Source organism: Cavenderia fasciculata, assembly GCF_000203815.1.
Source record: "Cavenderia fasciculata unplaced genomic scaffold Scf_Dfasci-G-b-143d02.r1-5, whole genome shotgun sequence".
NCBI classification, from domain to species: Eukaryota; Evosea; class Eumycetozoa; order Acytosteliales; family Cavenderiaceae; genus Cavenderia; species Cavenderia fasciculata.
In genome coordinates this window covers 285876-312186 of record NW_004457713.1, presented here as the reverse complement: position 1 = coordinate 312186, position 26311 = coordinate 285876, and the positions used below count along the sequence as shown (strand labels likewise).

At 34.9% G+C, this 26311-nt stretch overlaps 8 protein-coding genes across 8 annotated transcripts; 3 read left to right on the top strand and 5 right to left on the bottom strand.

The window, feature by feature from the left end:
• Window positions 1-105: 105 nt before the first annotated feature.
• On the bottom strand, window positions 106-1922 carry DFA_02332 (uncharacterized protein; the record flags this gene model as incomplete). Its single annotated transcript, XM_004366662.1, has 2 exons — window positions 106-1080; window positions 1563-1922. 2 exons carry the CDS (start codon window positions 1920-1922, stop codon window positions 106-108), a joined length of 1335 nt encoding a protein of 444 aa, XP_004366719.1.
• A 221-nt stretch (window positions 1923-2143) lies between these two features.
• On the top strand, window positions 2144-6643 carry gacO (RhoGAP domain-containing protein; the record flags this gene model as incomplete). The annotated part of the gene is made up of 3 exons (XM_004366661.1): window positions 2144-2196; window positions 2604-2643; window positions 4544-6643. 3 exons carry the CDS (start codon window positions 2144-2146, stop codon window positions 6641-6643), a joined length of 2193 nt encoding a protein of 730 aa, XP_004366718.1.
• Window positions 6644-6757: 114 nt separating this feature from the next.
• On the bottom strand, window positions 6758-10440 carry DFA_02330 (kin17-like protein; the record flags this gene model as incomplete). Its single annotated transcript, XM_004366660.1, has 6 exons — window positions 6758-7036; window positions 7110-7459; window positions 7824-8013; window positions 8456-8481; window positions 9132-10245; window positions 10312-10440. The coding sequence occupies 6 exons, from the start codon at window positions 10438-10440 to the stop codon at window positions 6758-6760; spliced, it is 2088 nt and encodes a 695-aa protein (XP_004366717.1).
• A 242-nt stretch (window positions 10441-10682) lies between these two features.
• Window positions 10683-12425, top strand: udkA (uridine kinase; the record flags this gene model as incomplete). The annotated part of the gene is made up of 5 exons (XM_004366659.1): window positions 10683-10928; window positions 11004-11307; window positions 11371-11468; window positions 11543-12031; window positions 12117-12425. 5 exons carry the CDS (start codon window positions 10683-10685, stop codon window positions 12423-12425), a joined length of 1446 nt encoding a protein of 481 aa, XP_004366716.1.
• An 82-nt stretch (window positions 12426-12507) lies between these two features.
• On the bottom strand, window positions 12508-18119 carry DFA_02328 (uncharacterized protein; the record flags this gene model as incomplete). Its single annotated transcript, XM_004366658.1, has 3 exons — window positions 12508-16207; window positions 16286-17809; window positions 18091-18119. The coding sequence occupies 3 exons, from the start codon at window positions 18117-18119 to the stop codon at window positions 12508-12510; spliced, it is 5253 nt and encodes a 1750-aa protein (XP_004366715.1).
• A 53-nt stretch (window positions 18120-18172) lies between these two features.
• DFA_02327 (cytoplasmic dynein heavy chain) lies at window positions 18173-21805 on the top strand (the record flags this gene model as incomplete). Its single annotated transcript, XM_004366657.1, has 9 exons — window positions 18173-18258; window positions 18330-18499; window positions 18576-18629; window positions 18668-18948; window positions 19028-20002; window positions 20176-20769; window positions 20831-20989; window positions 21056-21248; window positions 21384-21805. The coding sequence occupies 9 exons, from the start codon at window positions 18173-18175 to the stop codon at window positions 21803-21805; spliced, it is 2934 nt and encodes a 977-aa protein (XP_004366714.1).
• Window positions 21806-22527: 722 nt separating this feature from the next.
• Window positions 22528-24471, bottom strand: DFA_02326 (uncharacterized protein; the record flags this gene model as incomplete). The annotated part of the gene is made up of 2 exons (XM_004366656.1): window positions 22528-23989; window positions 24317-24471. The coding sequence occupies 2 exons, from the start codon at window positions 24469-24471 to the stop codon at window positions 22528-22530; spliced, it is 1617 nt and encodes a 538-aa protein (XP_004366713.1).
• A 126-nt stretch (window positions 24472-24597) lies between these two features.
• Window positions 24598-26216, bottom strand: DFA_02325 (uncharacterized protein; the record flags this gene model as incomplete). Its single annotated transcript, XM_004366655.1, has 4 exons — window positions 24598-24627; window positions 24825-25084; window positions 25521-25903; window positions 25924-26216. 4 exons carry the CDS (start codon window positions 26214-26216, stop codon window positions 24598-24600), a joined length of 966 nt encoding a protein of 321 aa, XP_004366712.1.
• Window positions 26217-26311: the final 95 nt, after the last annotated feature.

Genomic DNA, 26311 nt, shown 5'->3' with positions numbered 1-26311 from the left:
GATGTTGCGGTGTTGATGTTGATGTTGTGGTGTTGATTTGATGTTGGTGAAGTGTGTGAGGTATGGTGGGTAAATAATTTATTTTAATCATCATGTATGCCTGAATTAATCATTCCCACCACTATGGTTGATATGTGTTTGAAGATGAGAGTATACCACTCTAAGATCTACTTGATTATGTACAGTCGGACGAATACCCAATAGTCTGCAGGCTTGTAAGATTCGGTACTTCTTGGGCTTTTCAGATCTGGATACCACATTTTCGATATTGGTTTTGGTTTCCAATAATTCCTCGAGGGTTGGTACAGGGACCGGCAAGAAGCGAGAATTCACAAAGGTCGTGATGTGCGCGCCAACTTGAATGCCTTGGTTTGGTTCGGATTGTGGCTGGTTGTAATTATTTTCACCAAACTCATGTAGCACAAGACTAGTCGATAGACTAATTGGTACAACTAGAGCAGCAGGGTCAACTGGTGGTGTCATCATCTGATGAGGGTCTGGAGCATGATAAGCTGCTGCTGCTGGATCCAGTGTATTGGCACTAGACACATTGAAAACGTAATGAGCGTTGTTTTTGTTTTTGTTGTTGTTGTTGTTGTTGTCGCTGGTTTTCCAATACAAGAGAGAGGAAAGTGCGAGTTTGTAGGCCGAGGCAACCACACGAGTAGAATCGTCTTCTAGGTAGGTGTCTTTGGCTCTTTCCAATTCATCGAGCCAGTGTGATCCAAGCAGACGGGTAGCAAAGTGATGATGGCCATGATCGTGATGGTTGTTGTAGATGTCTTGCCACCGTTGACATTGAGTAATCATAATGTATAGCAGATTGAGTGCAACTCTTCTATCTTGCATCATTTTTGGTACCTTTAGTGAAACAATCTTAATCAAATGGTTGACTGTCTCTGCCAGATATTCACCGACACGACCAAAACTGTGATAATAGAGTTCTTTTTCAAGATCAATAACACATGCCATACTGTAAGCATTGCGCCAATCGATTTGAGATCGGTCACGACGATGATCTTTAACTGCTTTTGCTACGCCCTCTACTAATCCATTTGTATTTGTGTTTGTATTATTCATCTACAAAATAAATAATAAATAATAAATAAAAGTAAAAGGATCATATTTTAGTTATTTCTATTCTTTTTACTATTAATCATGAAAATATTATACCTTTTACTTTACTTTTTAGTTTTACTGCTATCTACTATCTATCTATTACTACTCTATTTAGAGGGTGGGTTACTTTAAAAAATAAAATAAAATATGTAATACATATAAAACGAAAAAGTTTATATAAATATATGTATGTAGTACTAAACAATACAACTAGTGATCATGTGATGATCACAAAGAGGCGCTGTGAAATTAAAATTAATTTAATTTAAAAATACTTTTTTTTTTTTTTTTTTTTTTTTTGAAAATCTATTTTTATTGGTTTGGACCAACTATATATCTATGATTTCAATCCACTAGAAACCATAGATATATTGTCTTAATCTAGTACAGAATTGTACTAGATTGATTATGACCAAGTTTTGTCCAATGTGAACCGGTCTTACTCCCAAGAAAGCAATGGCGGACACAAAATCTCTCATGGCAATCGGTCTAGCAATCTCTTCATCACCAAGGTTATCCGCGGGTATACTATTAATGATCCGTAACAACTCTTCCAAACTTATATGATTATCTACCATTTCTTCCATTCCAAGTTCTACCAATCCGAATAGAGTCCAAAGTCTCAACCTGCTCGGAGGATCATTTGGTAAAGTTTGGGTGGTTTCATCTATTATAACAGATAGTCCTTCAAATGGTAGTGGCTCATGTTGTTGTTGGTCTTGTTGATCTTGTTGTTGTGGAGGAGGTGGTGGTAGGGCTGGTGGTGGTGGTTGATGCCCATCTGCAGTGTAATCGGTATCCATCTTTTTTGCTCCTTTTTCTTTGTACAATATTACTAATATTACTATTACTATTTATTACTATTATTATTATTAATTATCTTTTATTTCTTTTCCTTTTTTTTTTTTTGTTTACTGTTGTCTGGTTTCTGCTGGATCGATGGATGGATGAATACCAATTATTGCTGCCATATACTTAAAAACTAGGGAAAAGAAATAAAGATAATTGATAGTTATAATACACTATGGCTTCATTTCTATGTATGACCGTTCTACAAAGCCTGCCAAGCTATTTGAAGTTTGTTATTTGCTTTTTTTTTTTGGTTTAGACTTAAAAAATTAAAATTGTTGATCCAAAATTTTCACGAATACCAAAAGAGAGAAGCAATGTAGAATTTTTTAGACTCTTCTCAAAATCAACTCATTAATATAATATATTAATTAAACTTGAATACCATGGTATCGGAGATATAGCCATGTTGATCATTTTAATAATGATGATGAAAGGTATCGCAATTCTTTCATCATCTCTCTCTCTCTTTGTTGATATTGCTTGATATATTGATAACCGTTACTCTACCATTCTAAAAATAAATTAATTGGTCAATATGACTATACTTTCTTTGATTCTTTACTACATACATATGATCAAGATACTATTTTTACTAGACCATCATTCGTTCTTTAAAAGTTTGTTTTTTATAGATGTTTAGGTAGGTTTGTTGATGAACAAGTCGATCAAACGGTTTGAAAATAATTGTATCTGTTTGAAATGAGAGGTCTCTACTGAGAACAATGGCTTGTCACAAAACTGTGACCTGGTCTAAAAATTTTTATTTTGTCGTTAAATTTTCCATGGTCAAAGGGGTTTGAGGAGGAGATCCCCTTCTGATCAGACCATGAAAACTTTGAGATGGACTTTTGGGTTTTTGAACGAAAAATGGTGACGTAAACTGAGGTCTGGTAGTGGGATTTTCAGCGCCTGATTATTTTCTCGACTTGTCTTATCAGAGATCTCGATCGACCGATCAAAAAATATTGACAAATTTAATTTAATTTTTTTCGTCTCTCTTTCCCTCTCTCTCTAGTATTACTGTTTCACTCTATTCTACACCTGCTTTGTGATCCCTTTTACTTTTCTTTCGATCTATTCCTCGACTCCCTCCTTTTTCTATATAATAATTTGTTATATATATATATAAATACAGAAAACGGATCCAACACAGCAAACAAATAATATTAGTAAAAAGTAACTTTTAGTTTGTGTATAATTTAAAATTGATTGTAGTATTAGTTAAAAAGTAGAAAAAAAGATAATAATAGAATTCCAAAAATAAATATAAATATATCATTGTATTTTAGAGTTTGAAAAAACAAAAGGTAAGATAAGATCAAAGCTTCTCAAAGTTTTATAACAATCAAAATTTCATCATCATCATGTGACGCAACCAACACAACTGCGCAATTGAGTAAAAACAGTAAACTTTCGAATCATCCTCCCTCACCATTGTGTGTTGTGGTAGAATAGTGATCGAAACAACCCGTTCACCACTCACTCACATCACTTTCTAAAGATCGATCACCTACACCCTCTCTTTGTGTTCAATATTCCCACACTCTCAAGAATTATTTGTGTTTTGTTTGTTATGGTGAGGGGTAAGAAGAACAAGAAGAAAAAAAGTATTGGATACCACTCTGCCAACTCTCTTACCTTTGTGTGTGTATCTCACCTTGTATTGATTCATCGTCACTTTTCACCAGGAAAACAATAGCAGCAGCATCATCATCAACAGCAACAGTATCAACCATTCAACCTATCCTAACCCCCAAACTAAAGGCGAACGTCATCTAGATTTCCAACTCTGTCCTTCATTTTTTTTGTTTTAATATTAAACGACGACGACGACCAAGACAAAGAGTTAATTTATACAGAGAGTTAACATCAATCCATCAATCCATCCAAAATCCATCTAATCCATTCAATAAATAAATAATAATAATAATAATTAATCCATTCCATTCACTACTTTTTCATCATTACAACAAACAAAAAAAAGAGAGTTATATATATAAATTATAATAATTAAAGAGAGAGAGGTATAAAAAACTTAAACTTTAACTAAAAAGTCAAAAACTGTTGCAGACGTTGGATCACTTTAGTTTTTATCAGGTGATATTTTGTATTTCTTTTTTTTTTCTTCTGTATACGATTGTTACAAACAGTGAAAGTGAAATGAATTAACGAATTTGGATTTATTGTTTAGATCTAATACACTCACTCTCTCTCACTATCTCACTCACAAGAGTAAAACACACCAGACAAACAAACAAACACAACACACAAAACAGAATTTCTAACCAAGAGTAATATTGGACATTTACATTATTATTTACAACATATTGTTTACATTGTTTTTAATATATTATTAATTGTACGTTGATGTTTGTTTGTTTTTCCCCGTAATCAATCAATATCATCAATACATTTATACATATTTTTTTTTATACATAATATTAACCATCCACCTTTTTTTTTTTAATCCTATCTATTATAGAATTCAAATTCAAATTCAAATTCAATTATTATAATAATCTAAATAACCCATATATATATATATATCAATATATTAATTATAAATATAAAGAGAGAGATGTCATCGGAAATTGATTTTAAAACTCAATTGGCAGATAGATTGAAAAAGAGATCAAGTTGTGATACTTTTGAACCTCCATCTTCACAATCATCGATTCCAACACCACAACCAGTATATAAACAATCATTGTCACCATCGATGGGACGAGCCCATCCACCTCCTCCTCCACCTACCAATACCACCACCTCTAATAATCATAGCGCATCAACATCACCCAATTTTATCTCACCACCAGCCTCTCCCAAGATTGGTGGAGCCAACAATAATGTAAATAGTTCAAATAGTATCATACCACCAAGACCACCTGTTCCCGAAAGAAAGTTGGGTATACCACCCAACATGAATGCAACTGGAAAATCAAACTCACTCGGATCATTACCAAATACACCTAATAGCGCATCATCTGGAGGACCTCGTTTATCTGGTCCCGTTCACAGTACTGGAAATCTTCCAACTTTTCCTCAACAACAGCAACAACAAACTTCTCAATCAACAGTCCCATCACCTCCACCACCACGCCAACAATCTGTTATTTTTAATGCACCACCTCTTATCAATATAAATAATACCTCAAATACTTCAAATACTGGACGTCCATTACCACCTCCAAGAAGTGATAGTGTTGGACCAACTACCCATAAATCTCCTCCAATGACTCGTCAATTACCTCCCAACCCCAATCCCAATGTATCTAATAATAATAATAATAATAACTTACCACCTCCACCACCTCCAGCATCATCATCATCTGTTAATATAACATTACCACCTCCACCACCACCAGCATTTATGACTCAACAATTACCTCCACCACCTCCACCAACCATTTCAGTTCAGGGTCATCCACAAAATATGCCACCACCTCCAACATTTAAAACACCAATATCTCCAATAATTGCACCATCCCCACCACCAGTGATACCAGGTCAATTATTACCACCAAGATCATTCAAGATGAGTCCACAACATGCAAGAGGTGGATCATTGGATTCCAAACAAATGGCGATTGTACAAGGTCAAATGCAAAGAGGACAGGGCCAAGAAGCATCATCATCATCTTCGTCGCCAATGCCAATGGGGTCACTTAGTCTAAGTGGAGGCATGCCACCACCACCCAACTTGATGGCACCCCCACCACCCATCAAACGAAACTCTACCAATGGTCATCCAGGAGGCCCCGTTTACAATCCAGATACAGACAAGACATTGAGTACAATGATCAACAATCGATTGTCAACTGGACTTTCACCACCAATCAAAGCACCATACTTTGATGACAGAATCCTAACCAACAACAACAAGACTGCCGAACTCGAAGCCAAACGACAACAAGAGGAACGAGAACGTATCGAACGTGACCAAAAGAAAAAGGATAAAAAAGGTGAAAAGGAACAAAAGGAAAAAGAGAAACGTGAGAAAAAGGAAAAAGAGAAAAAAGAAAAAGAACAAAAGAAAAAGGATAAAAGTGGAAGTAGCAGCAGTGGTGGAGCAGGTAAAGCTTCTACACCATCCAACACTATATTTAATAATACATTGGATCAAGTTATGGAAATACAAAGAGACCGCCTACATTGTGACAATGACAATATTCCACTCATCTTAAAGACATTGGTAGAATCAATCATATCAAACGATGGATACCAAACTGAAGGTATATTCCGTGTACCAGGTCAAACATCTGAAGTGATGCGATTTAAAAGTCGTATCAATGAATTGGACTTTTCACTCGATACCAACGACGTTCACGTGCTCGCAGGTCTATTAAAACTGTGGCTTCGTGAATTAACCGAACCAGTTATCCCAATGGAATGTTACAACGATTGTATCAAAAGTTGGAATTCAAAGAATGCAAGTGCCCAAATTTTAAATCAACTCCCCCAACTCAACCGTGATGTCATTGTATATCTTTTAAATTTCCTCAAAACTCTATCTTCTCCCATCTATTCAACCAAAACAAAAATGGATATCGATAACATTGCAATGGTATTTGCTCCTGGACTTTTACGTTGTCCTTCAACCGATTCTTCAGTCCTAATGTTAAATTCTCAATATGAAAAGGATTTTATTAAAAATTTAATTGAATCTCAATAAATAGAAATAATATTAATAAATATAAATAATTGATTATTTTTATATATTTATATTTGTGGTTCTAATTTGTTTTTCCATTTTATTTGTGTCATTTTTTTCTTTCTCTTTTTTTTTTTAGGGATTACGAAAGATATCTCTCCTATAATTAGAGTTACTTGAAACTAAAAAAACTCTATTTGGTCCACCTTCCCAATACACCAATTCACCAGTGTCATAGTAGGATATAAAATATTTATATTCTATTCGACCTGCTTGGCCAAGTATGATTTCACCTTCCCAAGTATCTCCTTGTGAAAACTTGAGTGGAAATGATTTTTGTGGATCCCAATTCCCCAATTGATCACAACTTCCTGTCACTCTTATTTGTTGTCCAAATGGTACATGATGTTTTAACTAAATAGAAAAAAAGATAAAATTAATATTTAATTATGGAATAAGATTTTCTTTTTGTTTTCTATTTCTTTACCCAAAATCTAACTTTTGGTAAAGCAGCTTGACATTGTCTAAGATGACAACTAAGTGTTGACCATTTTCCAACCCATTGACAACCTTGAGCATGATGATCACACTTTACAATGAGATCAGCCAATATATTTAAAACGAGATAGTTTGGTATAAGTTGTTTATGCGTTACTGGCAATCTATCGGTCGGACATTGCCTTCTTGTATTTAACCAATTCTGTAGACATGGATTGCAAAATGTATGACCACATGGTGTGACTATTGGATCTTCGATGACTCCTTTTCCTATTGGACAAATGAAATGGATACTAACTTTATCAACAAATAAATCTTCTGCTCGACACATCAATAGATCTAAACGGAAAAAAAGGGAATTAGAAAATGATTGGAAAATAATGGAAATAATAATAAATATTTAGGGTTATTCCTACTTACTTGTTTTTGTTTTTCTATATTTTTTTTTGTGGTTGTTATATGTATGTTATTTGTATATATTTGATTGGATTATTTCTAATGCAAGGATAATGTAAAAAAAAAAAAAAAAATGCAAAAAGAATGTCTAAGTTCTTTTTCTATCTCTATTGATTTGATTTGATTGATTTGATTATTTGTTGTTGAGTGATAGGTGAGGTGAGTGAGGGGGGGTTTGATATATTATTTAATATATCTATCTAAACTATTTTTCTTTTTTAATCTTTTGGATTTGATCAGCTGCTACAACAATTTGATATTAAATTATTATATGATTGTTGTTGTTGTAGTAGTTGAAGTGGTGACGCAGAGTCTATAATATTGTTGTTTGATAATGATGAGATGGAAGATGCTACTACTTTTGATGACTTTGATTCACAACAATCTTGTTTATAAAAGTAGTTGTGTTTTTTGTTATTCTTTTTCATATGTAAAAGCTATATATATTAATATATATATATATATTGATTGTTATTATTATTATTATTATTATTTGTTATTATTTGTTATTATTTGTTATTATTTGTTATTTGTTGTTATTTGTTGTTATTTGTTATTATTTGTTTGTCGTCGTCGTTGTTGTTGTCGTTTGCTATATCGTCGTCGTCGTCGTTGTCGTCGTCGTCCGAGAGTTTCTTAATTTAATCAGCAATTAAAGTTTCTAAATGATTAAAAGATAGATAGATAGTCTTTGAGTCAATATATATAATATATACAAAATATACAAAAAAAGGGAGTATGATATGATATGATAATGATATGTACTGCGAAGTGGTGTAAGATTAAGGTGTGCTAACTTCTCTCTCCCTAACAAAGAGAACATAAAAATTAAAAAACAAAAAAAAAAAAGTTCCCAACCAAAAAAAAAATTAACTAAACTAAATTGTATAAGCAATTAACAAGTACTATAGTTTAAAGTAACCTTTTTCTTCTCTCTCTCTCTCTCTCTCTTTCTCTTTCTAACTGAATGAATGAATGATTTTTGATATAAAAGATTTGGTGATGTATGTATTGAGAAAAAAAAAATCAAGTTTGGTCGTTGTTTATCTTGCTGGTTCCCAACATCAAAATTAATTAATTTTGGTCGATCTTTTGATTGGTCACATGTTTTGTCATTCCCTCTCTCCTTTTCTTGCTTACCCTTTTATTATTATTATTATTATTATTATCTCTCTATTTACTTTAGTACTTCTTTCTTTTCTTCATCTATTGTTTTGATGGTATATATCGTAGACTGTAGATAGACAAGATAGACAAGATAGAGAAGAAAAGAAAGGAAGAAAAAGAAGAAGGATTATGATATTGTTGGTTATTATGATTATTTATGTATGTATGTATTTATATGTATGTATGTATGCCAGGCATTAATAAATGAATGAATGAATGATAATAATAATAATCATTTTTTGTTTTTGTAATGAAGGGTGGGGTTTGGTGTGTTGAATGGATGAGGGCGGGGTTAGGGGAAAAAAGGGGGGTGTATGCAAAAAAGGGGGTTGTGTACAATAATATTCCTTCATGATTGATTTTTTTGTTTTAATTTATTTTAATTTACAAAAATGTTCATAGGGAATATTTAAAAAAGTTTGATTTGTTTCAAGATCTATCAATGTGCCAGAGAATTGGTCTAAATCAATATCCAATAATTTACAATGACGACCTCTATGACGACCATCTACAATCATAACCTCTTGTCCCTGTCCTGGTATAACTGTTTCCAAAAACTCTTGATCAATATTTAGCGATACCCTATCATCATCCAATAATCTAATTTGTCCAACATATCCATCATCTGATACCTTTTCCACTACTCCTTTCCATTTATAATATTCTTTTAATTCCTTGTCTATAATTTTAACTATTAAATTTTTAATTAACCAGCCAGATGAAATAGTCGTAGAGGATGTAGATGTAGATGATGATGATGATGATTCCTCTTGTTTTGGTTGTTGTAATTTTTGTTGTTGTAATTTTTTAATTTGTTCTTGTTTTTCCATAATTTCTTCCAATGCTGATTTCTTTTGTACATTATTATTATTATTATTATTACCATTATTATTATTACTACTAATATTATTATTATTTGTTAATGAATTGAAAATATTTAAATTATTATTATTTTGATTATTTTGATTTTGATTATCTTTTTTAGTTTCTTTATCTTTTTGAAAAGATAAAGAAATTGATTTAAATTGATCAGTTGAAATTTCAGTTGGTTTATATTCATTTATAGTTGGAGGCAATAATTTTGACATTTCTTGTAATCTTTTTTCAATGTCTATACGTTGTCTTTCTTCATCTGTTATTTCAACCTTTTCACGTTTATCGGCTGCTATCATTTGTTGTTTGACAAAAGTTGGGTCTCTATTGATATAGGTGATATACCAACCCTTGGATGTCTCTTCCACCACACATTTACTCTCTTTACCAAGATACTTTACAAACTCTGATAGTGAAGGCCACCGAGTAGCATTCATATGAATGTGACTACGATCCTTTATAAATTCATTGTATACTTGATTGGCTGCCACTCTAGTAGTAGGGTATCGTCTAGACAAAATCTTTATAAAATCTTCTTCAAATTCATGTGAATACTTGTCAACAAACATTCCTGAATTACTTGCTACCACCTCCATTTGTCTCATATGTGCATCACTTGATAAATGACACTAAAATAAAAAGAAGTATATTAATATAAGCTCTTTTACTTGTAACAACTACTTCAAACTACTTACCTTGAAACCATTTTCATCTCTACATTGTTTCTGACAAAATTGACAATACCATCTTAATCTTTGTAATCCTTTTGCTTTAATACTATTACTAATTTGTTTAGGAGTCATTCCTCCTCCATCTTTACCCATTTTAAATAAATAATATAATATATTATACTATTACTAGTATTTGTTGTTGTAAATGAAATAATAATTCAATTTAAACTATCTTGCTTTTTTGTTTTTTTGTTCTTTTTTCGAATTTTCGTTCAAGACGTCGAGAAGACACAAAGATAATGAATGATCATCATTCATTTACTTTCATTTCATTCTCCTTTTAATTTTACTTTATTTATAATATTTATTTATTATTTATTTAGTAGTTTTATAAGATGCAAGATAATAATGTATCAAATGAAACACAACTTGTTACAAGTACAGATGTAAACAATAACAATACAACAAGTAACACTAAAAAGATATATACATCGGGTAGACCACCTTGGTACGATCAACAAGGTAAATTAAAGAACCCACTTGTTATTGGTGTATGTGGTGGTAGTGCTTCTGGAAAGACTTCAGTTTGTCATGAAGTTATTAAAGCTCTCAATGTTAGATGGGTAGTTTTACTTTCAATGGTAATGAAATGAAAATGAAAAAGAAAAGAAAGTAAAAGTAATATTTACTTACTTACTTATTCTTTATTCTTTTAGGATTCATTTTATAAACCAATTACAAAGGATCAAGATCCAGCCAATTATAATTTCGATCATCCAAATGCATTTGATTATGATTTGATGATCAAGACTATTGGTGATTTGCGTCAAGGTAAACGTACTCAAATCCCAATCTATGACTTTAAGACTCATAGTCGTCTTGCTCGTCAAAACACTGTCTATGGTGCCGATGTCATCATTCTCGAAGGTATCTTGACTCTCTATTCAAAGGAATTATGTGAATTGATGGATATTAAGATTTTCATTGATACTGATGATGATGTTAGATTATGTAGAAGATGTAAGAAATAAGAAAAAAAAGAAAAAGAAATCATATGATAATTAATTCTTTTTTTTAATTTAGTGAAAAGAGATATTGCTGAAAGAGGTAGAACTTTAACAAGTGTTATTGAACAATATAATAGATTTGTTAAACCATCATTTGATGATTATATTTTACCAGTATGCAGAAATATTTTAATTTATTAATTAATTAATAATTAATATTAATTTTAACTTTTTCCATTTCCGTTTAGACAAAGAAATATGCAGATATAATTGTACCAAGAGGATCAGATAATATTGTAGCAATTGAATTATTGACAGAACATATTAAAGGAATATTAAAGGAACGTGGATATGTTGCAGAAAGATCCATGCCAATTGGAGGGATCACTGCCGAAAGTTTGCCAGCCAATATTCACATTATGCAGGATACTAACCAAATCAAGGCAATGCATACTATCCTTCGTAACAAGGCCACCAATGTTGGTGATTTTGTTTTCTATTCTGATCGTTTAGTTATGCTCATCATTGAAGAGGCTCTTACCCTCTTGCCATTCAAGGAAAAGGTTATCACTACACCAGTCAACCAAGTCTACAAGGGTGAACAAATGGATTGCAAGGTGGCTGCAGTCTCTATCTTGCGTGCTGGTAGTTGTATGGAACATCCACTTCGATCCATTTGCAAAGGTATTAAAACTGGTAAAATTTTAATTCAATCTGATGAGAATAAACAACCTCATGTATGTAAAAAGAATAAGAAAAGAAAAGAGAAAAAAGAAAAAAAAAAAAAGAAATATTAATTAATTTTTTTTTTTTTAATATTAGTTATTTTATGAAAGATTACCAGATTTAAGTGATTCACATGTATTGGTACTTGATCCAACAATTGCAACTGGTGCATCATCACAAATGGCTATTCGTGTATTACTTGATCACGGTATCCCAGAGGATCGTATTATTTTCGTGTCGGTCATTGCTTCGTTAAAGGGTGTAATGTGGTTGAATTATTGCTTCCCTGATATTAAAATCGTTGCTAGTGCACTCGACAATGAATTGTCTGAAAATGGTTACATCCTTCCCGGTATTGGTAATTATTCTGATAGATATTTTGGTACTGGTGTCAAACAATTATAAAATATTAATAATAACAAATAATAATAAAATAATAAATTATGGTACGATTAATTTAAAATAATACATTTTATTATTTTTACGATTAATTTGTTAATTCTATTTCAGAGTGTCCTGAAATTTCAAAATATTTTGGATCACAAACTCTACCATAAAAATCTTTTCCTAAAATATCCTTTCTTGAAACTCTTACTTTGATCTTTGTATTTGGTTCCATTTGTTGTAATAATGTAACTCTTATTCCATCTCTATCTTCTAAATCTGAAATGAGAAAATCAATTTCCTTTTTATCCAATGAATATACCTTGACTTTGAAAAAATCCTTTTCTTTGATTGTGTCTTTAAATTTACCAAGTTTGTCAATGTATATACGTGATTTGATTGAAAATGAATTATTGACAATACGTTTGGATACGTAAAACAATGAAGATAGCAACTTGTTACAGACAGAAAGGAAATTCTTTTGCTTTTCTATATTCTCTCCTTTTCCTTTGATTGCACCATGGATTTGATGGATATCGAGGAAATAGTCACAGTTGACAAGAGGTGGTGTCAATTTGAAGATTGGGGTGGTAGATGGAGATAATAGACGTTTTGAGTTTTGAATATTTTGTGACGATACTTTTTTGACTTTATCCAAATATTCTTTCTTTCCATTGTGATGAGTAAATCCTTTGAGTGTACCAATATCCAATAAAATATCGCAGTGTTTGTCTGTACCCCAAATATGTTGTGCTTCTTTGACGATATTGACATTTTTGTCATACACTGGATCTGCTGCTTTGAGCCTCATGGACTCATAATTGTTTACGATCGGAGGGAAGCACAAAGCAAAAGAGTTGCCTAGAGATAAACACACAGCTTGGGCGGCATCGAATGCTTTGGTTTTATGCATGAGTCTATATGTCAATCCATTATCTTGCAGTTTAATTCTTTCAGCGTTATAAGAGGGAAAAAGCGCAACACCTCCCTCATCACTAGCTGTTATTGCTACTTTGGTGAAATGCATATAATTGTCGTAAATAATAGATTTGTCATTCTCAAAGAACATTTTCAAAACGTGACATATGTGATCATCACGTTTTGTTTTTTCTATTAGAGCCATATATGGAGTTATGGAAAGCTCGATCATTCTTATTGCATTATCCAATGGTTGACTTTCGATGTTTGTTCCTTTGGTAAGGAACAATAAAGATAAACCAGCAAGTCCAGAGCCAAAAGACAAATCAAAGAGATGTCTAATGTCAATGTCAAAGAGCTTTTTCTGAATCTTTTTGAGAATGATCAAACTATCAACCACTTGTGATCCAATATCATTGAGATTGAGTAATCTATAGCCTGCATTGTGAGGGAGTGTTTGATTGATCCAATGGCTATCTTCATTACACATGGGACATCTATCTGGACTTTCAATTGAGCAATGATAGCATAATAAGTGTTGACAACCATTTCTAACTTGATCTGGGAACCCAATTAAACAATTTACGCAAACATGGGTTGATAATTGAATGTATGGGTCGTTTGCTTTGGGATTGTCAATTGGCTCTATATCATCTGAAATTTCTGATATCTTTGATTTTTCTCCAACCACTCTAAGATGTTTGCTTGGGATTTCAGCAAACACGCCATGTTTGATAAATTTGGGCTTGAGGAGATGATTAATCAACTTCTCAGAGGGCTCTGTGCCAATACTCTTGTGGGTATTGCCATGTTGATGTTTGTATTTGTTGCAATTAAGAGTGGAACATGGTTCTAATGCGCCAACTTGACTTGTCAACATGTCAATGACCTTTTTCCAATCCTCTTGTGGATATCTTTTTCCAAACAAATTTTCCGATTTTTCAAGACGACCATTCAATTTGTTGATGGCATCGCCAAAAGATTGATACTTGTCTTTAGCACCAGACAATGATAATTTAGAATATAATAATCTAAAATATTTGAATAGGTATGATGCAATTCGTTTGGGGTCGACGGGATGAATTTCAATAAAATTGATTTGGTCTGCGACTTTATCATTGAATCGATGAACTACTTCTCCCATTTGTTTGATTACTTCTCTTGGGGTCAGAGCAACTGTTTCTGTATCAGAGATGACTGTTTGTTTAATGATTTGACCAAATAGATTATTGTAAATTTCTTTTTTAAGCTCTTTGTAACCATTGAGGAATGTTATAGGATCTCTACCACCTTCATCTGTTCCAATACGTATAATACACCAACCACGATAATATGGTTCCACCAGTTTGTCAAAACCACCATTTACAAAAAACTCTTTGGTTGCTTCTTGATTGGTGACATTCATTTCATTCTTTGCTTTCTTGTTGAATACTAAAATGAGGTATGGTAGTTCTCCTTGATTGACTGCGCCCGAGTCACTGTGTTGAGCATGTGACAATACATATTTACTGATGGTTTGTCTCTCTTGCCAAGAATTTGAACAAACACAAACTACAATATCACTAAATGAATGTAATATTCTTGGATACGCAGATTCCACCATTTCTCTACGAGATGGTCGGCTTGCTCCTGTTGTTCTTGTTGCTGTGTTTAAAGTTCCACCAAACCCTTCACAATCGGCCATTAAAAATCTTTTGGTGGTACCCTTTTTCTCATCACTTTTCCCAAGGTAAACATTTATATCTGAAGAGGTTGATGAAAATTGATTGCCTTTGAGTGGCAATAAAGGACGATCACCATGACATAGTCCTCTGACAAGTGTACTCTTTCCACTTCCACTAGGTCCAATAAATGTTACCAATTTGAAAGCATCTTCATTGCTTAGACCACATTGATACCATTTTGGTCCAAATTCTATTATTCCATTCTTTTCTTGAAGTAGTTTGTTTCTTTTGTCATATTCCTTTTTTATGTTTAGTTCCTGGTCTTGTTGACCAAGTATATGTTGACTTTTTAAATGTTCTTGAATTGGCATACACATTGTTTTGAATCTGTCAACAAGTCCATCATAATGCTGTTGGCATTTAAACTTTCCTGTAAATAAATATTTTGCTTTGTTTTTACATCCTTCATCTGTACATTTGGTATTATATCCGGCGACAAACATTTCCAAGTCTTTTAATACCGGTAAACTTTTTTTAGGTTGATTTTTAAGTTTGGATTCGATGGACGTTTGTAAACTTCCATTTAAAAACTCGAATGTGACTTGTTTATCGTCCAGTTCTTTTTTAATATCATTCTCTGTAGCACCACTACAAACAATGATAAGATGAGGAGTTGAACTTTTTGTTGTTGTTGTTGTTGTTGTTGTTGTTGTAGAAAAGTTTGTTGATATCTTTTGAATTTCTTCTTTCAAGTTTTGACCTGGATGAATAAAAACAACAATGACATCACAAATGAGTGAAATCACTTCAAGAGAGGATGAATCGTTTTGATTGTATCCAACCATGATGATTTTGTTGTTGTTGACAGTGTTGGGATATTCTACATAGCAATTAATGGTATTTTGACAGACTGAGGAAATGGGGTCATCGGTATAGTTACCAACATCCTGACCAATAAATCCAACAAGGTAGTAATCTTGACCTTTGGTGTTGGCCAATGACAAGGTAGACCACATCGAACCAAACTCGATGTTATTTGTTTGATTGTTAAATGATAACAATATTCTTTCCTTTTGAAGGTTTTGTTTATATTCTTCGATACTGATTAGGTAGTACTTGTGAGTGTCTTTCGGATAATGATCGTTACAATAAAACTTGATACGGGTTTCACAATATTTGATTGATATTTTGTTGCATTTATCAAAAGAACAATAAAGGTTTCTATATTTAAAAAAGAAAAAAAGAAAAAAGAGTTAAAAATGATACTCTGTATACTTGACTTGGTATGATTTAAAATACCTTTTAATATTGAATAAATCTAGAGATGATTTATAAGTTGATTCAAAAAAGGGATCTACCTGTGTGGCCTCGGTTTTACAGCAGATTGAAGATATTTCTTGTAAAAGTAATTTGGATTGGTCAATAAATCCAAGGTTTGACGATGCAAATGAGGGAATTACAATGACCTTTGGCGATTGGTACCATAAATTGATTGAATCTAAAATTAAATTTGATTCATTTTCTATATCTCTTTGTTGTGTAAATATTTTTTTTTCGGCTTGACGTCCCAATGTACAACTTTCAAGAGCGTTTTTTTGTATGTCTATCTCTTTGTGTTCTTTTTGTACGACTATCTCTTCCTGTTTTTGTACGGCCGGTTGTACCAATGCACAACTTTCAGGAGCAGATTTTCCTTTGGTTGTCTGGTATGTCTCTTTTTCAAACAGCCCAGAAAGAGTGGGATCGTTTTCGTACCATTTCCTTCCTCCACCTTGATATGGGGTTTGTCTGTTGAATACCACGATGAGGTATGGCTTTCTTGATGTCAGAGGTTGGGATTGAAGAGCTACAAGAGTGTATGATTGAATGAGACGGAGAACCGATACCAACTCTCTTCTTGGATGATCAACGACAAATACAACGACGTTGCTTGTATGATACACAATCTGGGGATGTTTGGTGTGGACCAGCGATTTTCTATCCTTGACATTGTCTTTTTTGGTACTATCATTATTATCACCAACGGTCCAAGGTAAATGGTCACCACTACTCTCGGTATCGACAAGCAGGACCGGAACACCTCCAATCATTGATTCGAATCCATTCAAATCAGCAGTTGTAGTGATTGATTTGATAGGGTTGTTGATACGTGGAGTGAACTCTGTGTCGGGATTGTCTAGACAAAGCAATTGTTTGATGACGGTGCTTTTTCCAGCCGATGGAGGTCCAACTACACTTACAACAAATTGTGTTGCATCGTTTTGAGCAAGCTGATTACCAACTTCTAAATCGTTGTTGTTGCTGTTGATTGATATCATTCTTCTTTGCTTTTCATCATTGTCAATGATTTTTTGATAGGGTGGATCTGATAGGGATTGTTTTGCAACGATATAGTCATTAATGTCTATGGTGATGTGCTCCTCCTCTTCATCATCGTCGTCATCTTGGTGGAATAATGAGTCATGTCTTTTGCACAAACACTTCTCGCAGTCCTCGCAATAAATCTGAGATTGATCAGCACACTTGTTGGATTGGCAAGTATAACTATTATCTCTGCTGATCATTAAATATGCAATACATGAGTCTGAATCCGAGTCTTCTTCACTACTTGAATTATCATCTTGGGATGAATCTTCATCCTCTTCATCGTCATCACTAATATCCATTTTGTTATTCTTTTTCGCTGGTGCTCTTTTAACAGATGGTTTAGATTTTGGAGGTGGTGCTTTCTTTGTAGATGAGGATTTGGTATTTTTCTTTTGGTTGGACTTTGTTTCTTCTTCTTCTTCTCTACTACTACTATTAATTAGATGTACAACTTGACTAAAATTTTTTTATGATGATCATCAAAGTAGGGGTGGCTGAAAAATAAAAAAGAAAAAACCTTATGCACTCAAAAAGTGTGATGATCAACAAAAATCTTCATCATTGTAATTATTGAACACTTACACTCCTATCTATCATATTCCATTGTTGTATTTATATAAAAAGAAGATAGTTTAGTTGTGTATTGTTAATATCATCGTCATCATCATCAATCATCTGTATAGTAATAAAAGAGATCGATAGATATTAGACAAACAATGGAGGGTCAATCAAATAGCGATCCTCCATCACCAACACTTGCACCCATTGTAGTGAATGACCATCAACTCCATTAAAAGGTTTGAAAATCCATAATATCATATGATCTATGAGGTTATTAACCATTGCTTAATTAATCTATATATCCTATACATTTATTATTTAGAATACTTTACATTTGAAATCAAGTAAAATTTGAAGGTGAAAGAGTCAATTCATTGACCATTGTAAAGAGAGTACCAGAATCAATTATTGATAGCATTAAACCAGTATCATCACAACTCCAAGTAATCAATCTTGGTGAAGGTGCTCCATTTGATACTCTTCACAATTTCATTCACAACTCTGTCGCTCCATTCATTCGTTCATTTGCTTTGAAATCTCAAACTCAAAAGAATACAAATACAGTTGAAAAGGATGTTAAATTAGGTATGTCTCAAAATGAAAAAGAATCAAGGATACTATAGTAGCTAACCACATTTTGTTTTGTTTTCTTTTTTTTTAGGAATCGGAGCAGTCAATCAAAAGATTGCAGAATTAGAATTGTCATTGTATAATTGTAATGTTGAGTGGCACACGGAAACCAAGACTCTGAAGGTCGTGAAGAACAACAAACCGACAAGACTGGATCGACCACCTCGTCATCACGTCTTCAATATGCTTCACGTGTCCGTCAAAACAAGGCAGCTAGTGGAGACAAGAGCGCCTCAGAGGACAAGCAAGACGGTACATCCGACTCTGTCGTCATCTCAATCATCAAGCCAAGGCTCGAGACATCGATCCACGAGGTCATTCGCAACCAAGTGCTTTCGCTCGACCCATCCCTCGAGTTTGCACGTGTCAGCTGGATCCAACAGTTGCACCAATGGCTCAACATTGTGTGATCTTCCACGTATCCAAGCATCGCGTTACCACGAGGGTATTACCCACCGCGAGCTCGAAAATAAGTCCAAAAAGACATTCCGAGATATGTTGGCCAAGTTGCCACGCGAAACACTCGACAAGGCCTATGCAACCATTCAATCCAAGTTGGACGAGGTGCACCGCTACGTTCAGATCTGGTTGCAATACCAGGCACTCTGGGACATGGAGTCATCGTACGTGTACAACAAGCTCGGTGACGACCTCAGTCGCTGGCAAAACCTCCTTGGTCAGATCAAAAAGTCACGTACCACCTTTGACAATAGTGATACCGACAAGGCTTTTGGCCCATTGATCATCGACTATGCCCAAGTACAGGCATCTGTCAACAACAAGTACGACTTTTGGCACAAGGACATTCTCTCGCACTTTGGTCAAAAGTTGGCCGAAAAGATGCGTGCCTTTTACGACACGATTGCTGCCAGTCGTACAGAACTTGAAAAGTTGTCTGTAGAGTCTGTATCGACCGAGGAGGCAGTGTCATTTATCATCCAGATCCAAGAGATGAAGCGTCGTTTGATTGGATGGGAAGCTGACCTCAAGTATTACCGTTCCGGTCAAGATTTGCTCCAACGTCAACGATTTCAGTTCCCCAATGATTGGCTCGATTGCGACATGGTGGAAGCAGAGTGGTCTGCCTTTAACGACATTCTCAACCGTAAGAATGCATCCAAGAGCAAGTCCATTTCGGATCGTATCCGCGAGTTTGCCGAAGACTGGTCCAACAACAAGCCATTGGCTGGTTCGATCAAGCATGCTCAAGCACTCGACACAATCCGCGTCTTTGAGAGCCGTATGATTCGTCTCAGGGACGAAAATACCCGTTTACAAAAGGCCAAGCAGGCACTCGACCAAGTCGACCAGACCGGCGGCTCATCCGATGAAGAGCGTCTCCAACCGGTCGAGGAAGAGATGCAAGACCTCAAAGCTGTGTGGTCCGAACTCGCTGTCACCTGGCTCGAGATTGACACACTTCGTGAGACTGCCTGGTCGGCCGTCGTTCCACGTAAGGTGAGAAAGTCACTCGAAGACACACTCACTAAGCTCAAGAACTTGCCCAATCGTATCCGTCAATACTCTGCATTTGACCACGCACAGCTCACACTCAAGGGTCTGCTCAAGGGTAACGCCATCATCACCGATTTGCACAGTGAGGCCATTAAAGAGCGTCTGACATGGTCAAGGTCATCGAGAAGGAGTCCAAGGCAATGTCTCCTCTCTTGCTCTGCTCTGTCCCAGGTTACGACGCATCCTCGGTCGTTGACGATCTTGCCGCCGAGTTAAGAAAACCATACAAGAGCTGGGCTATTGGTTCACCCGAAGGATTCCAATCGGCCGAAAAGTCCATCTACGACGCTTCCAAGAGCGGTTCGTGGGTACTCCTCAAAGTTGGGGTGTGGAGTGAGCGAGTGCAACTTCTTTTCCAATTTAACCAACCATTGTGGAGCCAAATGGATGTTTTTGAGTACAATGACGCCGATCTCCGTGGTGCCATCGACTCTATCGACTATTGGATCGATCTCTACTCCAAGGGTCGTTCCAATATCGATCCAGACAAGATCCCTTGGGTTGCCGTCCGCACCATTCTCGGTCAAACCATCTATGGTGGTCGTGTCGACAATGAATTTGATATGCGTCTGCTCAACTCGTTCCTCGAGCAACTCTTTACCCCCGCCGCTTTCAATGCCGACTTCCCATTGATTCAATCGATTGGTCTCACCGTCCCAGACGGCACCAACCGTGCCAACTTTGTCCAATGGATTGACAACTTGCCAGATGTATCCACTCCAATCTGGTTGGGTCTCTGATAATGCCGAGTCCCTCCTTCTCACCAACAAGGCTAAAAAGGTTGTCAATGATCTTCAAAAGATGCAACTCTCTGAAGAAGATGCCATCGAACCATCCTCATCTTCCGAATCTGGCAAAGAACAACAAGAAGATAAATCTAAACTTAAACTTAAGAATCTTATTAATGATTGGATAAAGACTATTCCAAAGGTAAGTAAAAAAAAAAAAAAAAGGAATATTTATTCGTTCATTTATTAATTAATTATATATTTTTAGCCAATGAAACAACCAAAGAGAACAGCACAAAATATTAAGGATCCATTATTTAGATGTTTTGAAAGAGAGATTACTATTGTTACTAAATTGATCAAAAAGATTACAACCGATTTGAATAGTATCAATGAATTGTTGGCTGGTACCATCAAGCAAACAAATTATCTCCGTTCATTGACTGGTAGCATTACCAAGGGTATGGTACCAAAGGAATGGAAGTGGTATTCATGTCCAGAGTCTGTTTCCTTGACCATTTGGATTGTAGACTTTTTCAAGAGAATGCAATAATTGACCGACATCTCTGAAGCCACTGAATTTATAAACATTCAAGTTTGGTTGGCCGGTCTTTTGAACCCTGAACCCTACATTACCGCCACTAGACAATCATCTGCTCAACTCAACGGATGGTCACTTGGTTTGACCTTAGACTCCATGTCGATGGTCTCGGTGAAACAAAGGCCAGCGATGGTTTCACTGTCAAGGGTCTTTCACTCGAAGGTGCCACCTGGAACAACTCGATCCTCACCCCAACAAAGGATCTCTCCACCAATTGCAACCACAACACTCTCATGGCGCGATAAGGATGATCCAATCTTTGCCTCGCCAGCAACCAAGCTCACCGTCCCTGTCTATCTCAATGATACCCGTACTGAATTACTCTTCTCACTCGACCTCCAATTCTTACAAACAACTACCAAACAATCATGGTATCAACGTAGTGTTTCAATTAGTTCATGGAAACCTGATTTCTAAAATTATAAATAAACAAATAGATATAACTAAAAATATATACGCAATATATCAAAATAATATTGAGTTTTATTTCCTCCACAATGCGATATTTATTTAGGATCAAAAGTATTATTTTTTAATGCATCAATTCGCCTTAGTCTAAACACAGGACGCACCACGGTCCGTAAAGCCTATTACAAAAACAAGATTAGTAAAATGGAACTATTGATACACCACCAACATAAATGTAAAATAATGACTGAGTCATTCCATCAGGCTAGTTACTTTTGGTTTGATGACATAATAGAGATATTAATGTCTTCTGCAACTTGATAGGGATCGTCATCACCATCTTCACTGTCATTGTGGTGAGAAAAAGACAACCCCGTTGTCTCTCCATGATTGGTTTGGATCAACGAGAGTGTTACTTTCAAAAGCATACATTGTGACATTTGAAAAAACAGCAGATGTAGAACGGAATTGTCGGATAGGTAGCCCATTAGAGATAGGTGAGGAGAATACTTTTCCGATTGACCCAGTATTTGTCCAACCATCGCCAATATTGGGATTTACAGACAAAAAGTAGAGCAACGGGGTATCATTTTGACCATTCCAAGTTTGTGAATTGGTAGAGGGGAACCCCTGCAATTGGACTTGAAGAAGGCAATATTTTCCAAGCCACGGTTCTTCGACTCCACATTGAACCCAATACTGGTGAGGTTGTGTAGGCATATTGGAGTTGGTCACCAACTGGAGTACTGAATCGGCTTGATTGGCTTTAAGCTTTTTTGAAAGTTGGAAAAAAGAGTGACTGGTCCAGTGTTGGATATCAGCTCGGAGACGGTTCCAACGGCAGCCCCTTTTCTTCCTATTATAGCATATGAGCTTGATGATGTGATATCATATGCAAATTCTGATCCAATGCTTTCGAGAGAGGTCAATAGATCTGACGACATTGTGATGTTTGGTCCAGCAGAGTTGAGTACTGAACACACAACTACCAAAGATCCAACTGATATTTTATCAACAATATCATTAACCATGTCTTGTGATCCATCAGTGGTAGTAATATTATAGTTTTTGATAAAGTAAATGTGTCCATCGATTTCACTGATAGCACACATCACAAAACCATTGACCAATGGACCTTCCAGAGTTATTGATATACCACCAACATAAATGTAAAATAATGACTCCATTCCAACAGGCAAGTTACTTTGGTTTGATGACATAATAGAGATATTGATGTCGTCTGCAACTTGATAGGTATCACCGTGGTCAATCTGTTCGATTTGAATAAAAGATGATGTTGCTGGTGAATTATGATTGTAGGTCATTTCAGTGAAAATAGAATCAGAGCCTATTCTTTTGATCATAAACCAACAATCGTTTGAGGAAATGGAAGAGTATTGAGAAATGAATTTGCTTCCAATCTTTCTGAGGCTTGAGATGGCGTTTTGTTGCAAGTTTGTCTTGGCCAAATTGAGTCCTTGAGCGGACACCATGACTAAAGTATGGTCGGCAAGTGAATCGATGAATCTTGATAGAGATTCTGAGGAATTGGAGTAGAGATTGGTTGGAAAGTTGTACACCTGGGGTGGATATCTAATTGATAGATTTCGCTTCTGAATGAATACGAGAACATTAATTCCATTGGCAAGACTTGGAAGGCCCCTGTTTGCTAAAGCGTATCTAAAAAATATATTCGGTGTCCCAGTTGTTGAATTAAATGAAGTCATGATAATCTTACTTGAAGTTTTACCAATAGACCTCATTTCACCCTCTGCCCAAACTTCATTGATGGCAGAGTTTCCGTATGTTTCGCTGGCCATCCCTGGAGATAAACCTTTGTATCCAACCAAACAATAGTTTGGATTGGTTGTTCCAACCATAGATATCTTTGCGGCACCCAATGAAGATAATGCTCTACAAAGAGCTGCACTGGGTTGAGAAGGGAGCAAACCAATACCCATGACAGCTACTTGATTACCACTGGGTACTTTCTTGATATGTTCGATCAAGCCATCGATATTCTGGAACGAGAAATGTGAGAATTCCAACATCTTTTTCAAAGGAGATATAGGAGAAACCCATATGTTGAAACCTTCTTGAATTGGGGAACCCCATAAGCGTCCTCCATAACGAAAAGTAGATGTTGAGGATGTCCTCGAAACTATCTTTACAGGTGACGTCATAAATTTAAATCTAAAGATTAATCTTTATATCAGTATTCCTTCTATTCTAAAAATTAATGAGAAAGATAACTTACCTGTTTTAAACTATCACTAAAAAGGATGACAAGAAGAAAAGTAAAAAGTTTGAAATATATGAATGAATATTTATCACGAAAATTTTGCAATTTTTTTAATTTTTCTGTTCGTTTGTTTTTAAAAACACCCTGTCCTCTTCTAAAATAGTCAAGAAAAGGTATTTTCTCCACGGTTAAACATTATTATTAATCTAAAAGCAATCATTAATTAATTAATTTCTATTTAGGTATAATAATTTAAAATCAAGGTTCCCACATATTACAGATAATGCATATGATTTATTATCAAGATTATTGACATATGATCCAGATTGATGGAAAAGAGAATAAGTGCATCAGAAGCTTTACAACATCCATACTTTTTTGAAAGTCCTCCCATGAGAGACCCATTACTCATCCAACATGGCCAGAATCTCATTAATACAACAATAGTAGATTATATTATTATTATTTATTATTATTATATTTGTTGGTTTATTTTTTCATATATTTTATTGATTGATCATATATGACCAATAAATATTCCTTGTCGATAAAACATAAATTAGCATCCATATGTCGTTGCACTTGGTGCCTTGATATGTTACATCCAATGTCGGAGAGTATGTACATTAGCATTGGGAAGTTTTTGTTAAATATGAGACTTCTCAAGAGTGACTTTGATGATGGGTGTTGGAGTAACCGAGTTTTGATAAATGTAGGGTATCGTTTGACAAGGTGAGACAGTTGTCCGACGTGTCCCAAATTTGTGAGTGATTCGGTAAACCCTACAACTGATTCAAATGTTTCTTCAAAGGTATGTGGACCATCTGAAACAATTAAATCAATGACATAGTCTAGAATATCAGTTCTCCCACTATCCATAGCACTTGAATAGGCATATTGATCCTTCCATACCCACTCGGGATGTTTCTTGTGAATGAGTTTGAGAAAATCTAGTGTTCCATGAACCATGGCTCTTTGTTGTATGTCTCGCCTAATATCAGAGTTGGTGCAGTGTTGGTTATACAAGTCAAGTGATGACGTTCTTGCTATTAAATTTTGTAGTTGTTCTTGTTTTCTATCTTCGCCTTTTCCTAACATTTCTTTAAATCCTACAACTACTTGTGTCATGTATTCATAACAATCCTTTCGTATACCACTATAATCTCGAATGTTAGGAAAGGGTTTGAAACCAAGATCCAAAACGATTTTGAGTATTGGCAAGGCCTCTCGATCTTGTCTCGATAATATATAATAAACCATTTCCTTTTAGCATCAAAAATGGTTGACTATTTTTGAAATAATCTATCACACCTCGAGCATCGTGTAAAGACACGTTTCTGAGAACTGTCGATGGAGGAATCCTAACCTCCCTGTCGAGAAATGGACAGAGTGCAGCCGCTCCGATCCCAGGTAGATGAAGTGTCAATCGTTTGCCTCCGATTGTCCACGGAACAAGAATCAATTCATTTAACAATTTCTTGCATTGTTCCGAGCCAACATCGACATGTGGGAATGCTTCTTTAAACTTTTGGACCAACGCTATCTTTTCGGTTACTTCTTTTCTTAATCGGTGTCCAACCATGGACATGCTTGATTTATCTTTATCTTTATCTCCTTTACTTAACCAATCCAATGATTCGATGAATTTAAAAGTACCAAATCGAGAAGTATCATATCGTTTATTATACTTTAATCCTCTTGCCAACAGCAATGTCAGTACCTCGTATCTCCCTTTTGACATGGCTTGTTGGAAGCATGCACCAGTTGGGAGTGGCGTAGGATACTCTTGTTCCAATAGTATCTTTACAATCTCTGGGTTGCCAGCACGACACGCACAACCAACCAGATTCTCTCCAATGAATGATCTTTGATAGAGTGTGTATACAATATCTTAAAGTTGACCAAGTCTTTAACTTTTAAACATATCAGTTCTACAGTATCATTTGAAAATGAAACATTGATGTTTCTTTTGAGCTTGTCCATCAGCAAACCAACATGACCATTTCTTAGCATATCGCTTACTCTACTCCAATGATCGTAGTGATAGATTCTTGGCAAGTCTGTTCTTTTATCATGATCTTCTTCTTCTAATCTTCTAATCCAATACTTTACTTGTGAAAACAGGTACTTGTTTCTTAAAATGGTTTCAAATGTACTCGTCGTTATCATTAATAACATTAATATTATTTAAATTTTGATATTATTAATAATATCAATTATAAAAATATAATCGAACAACACCATCAAAAAAAAAAAAAATATTCAGGAGAGAT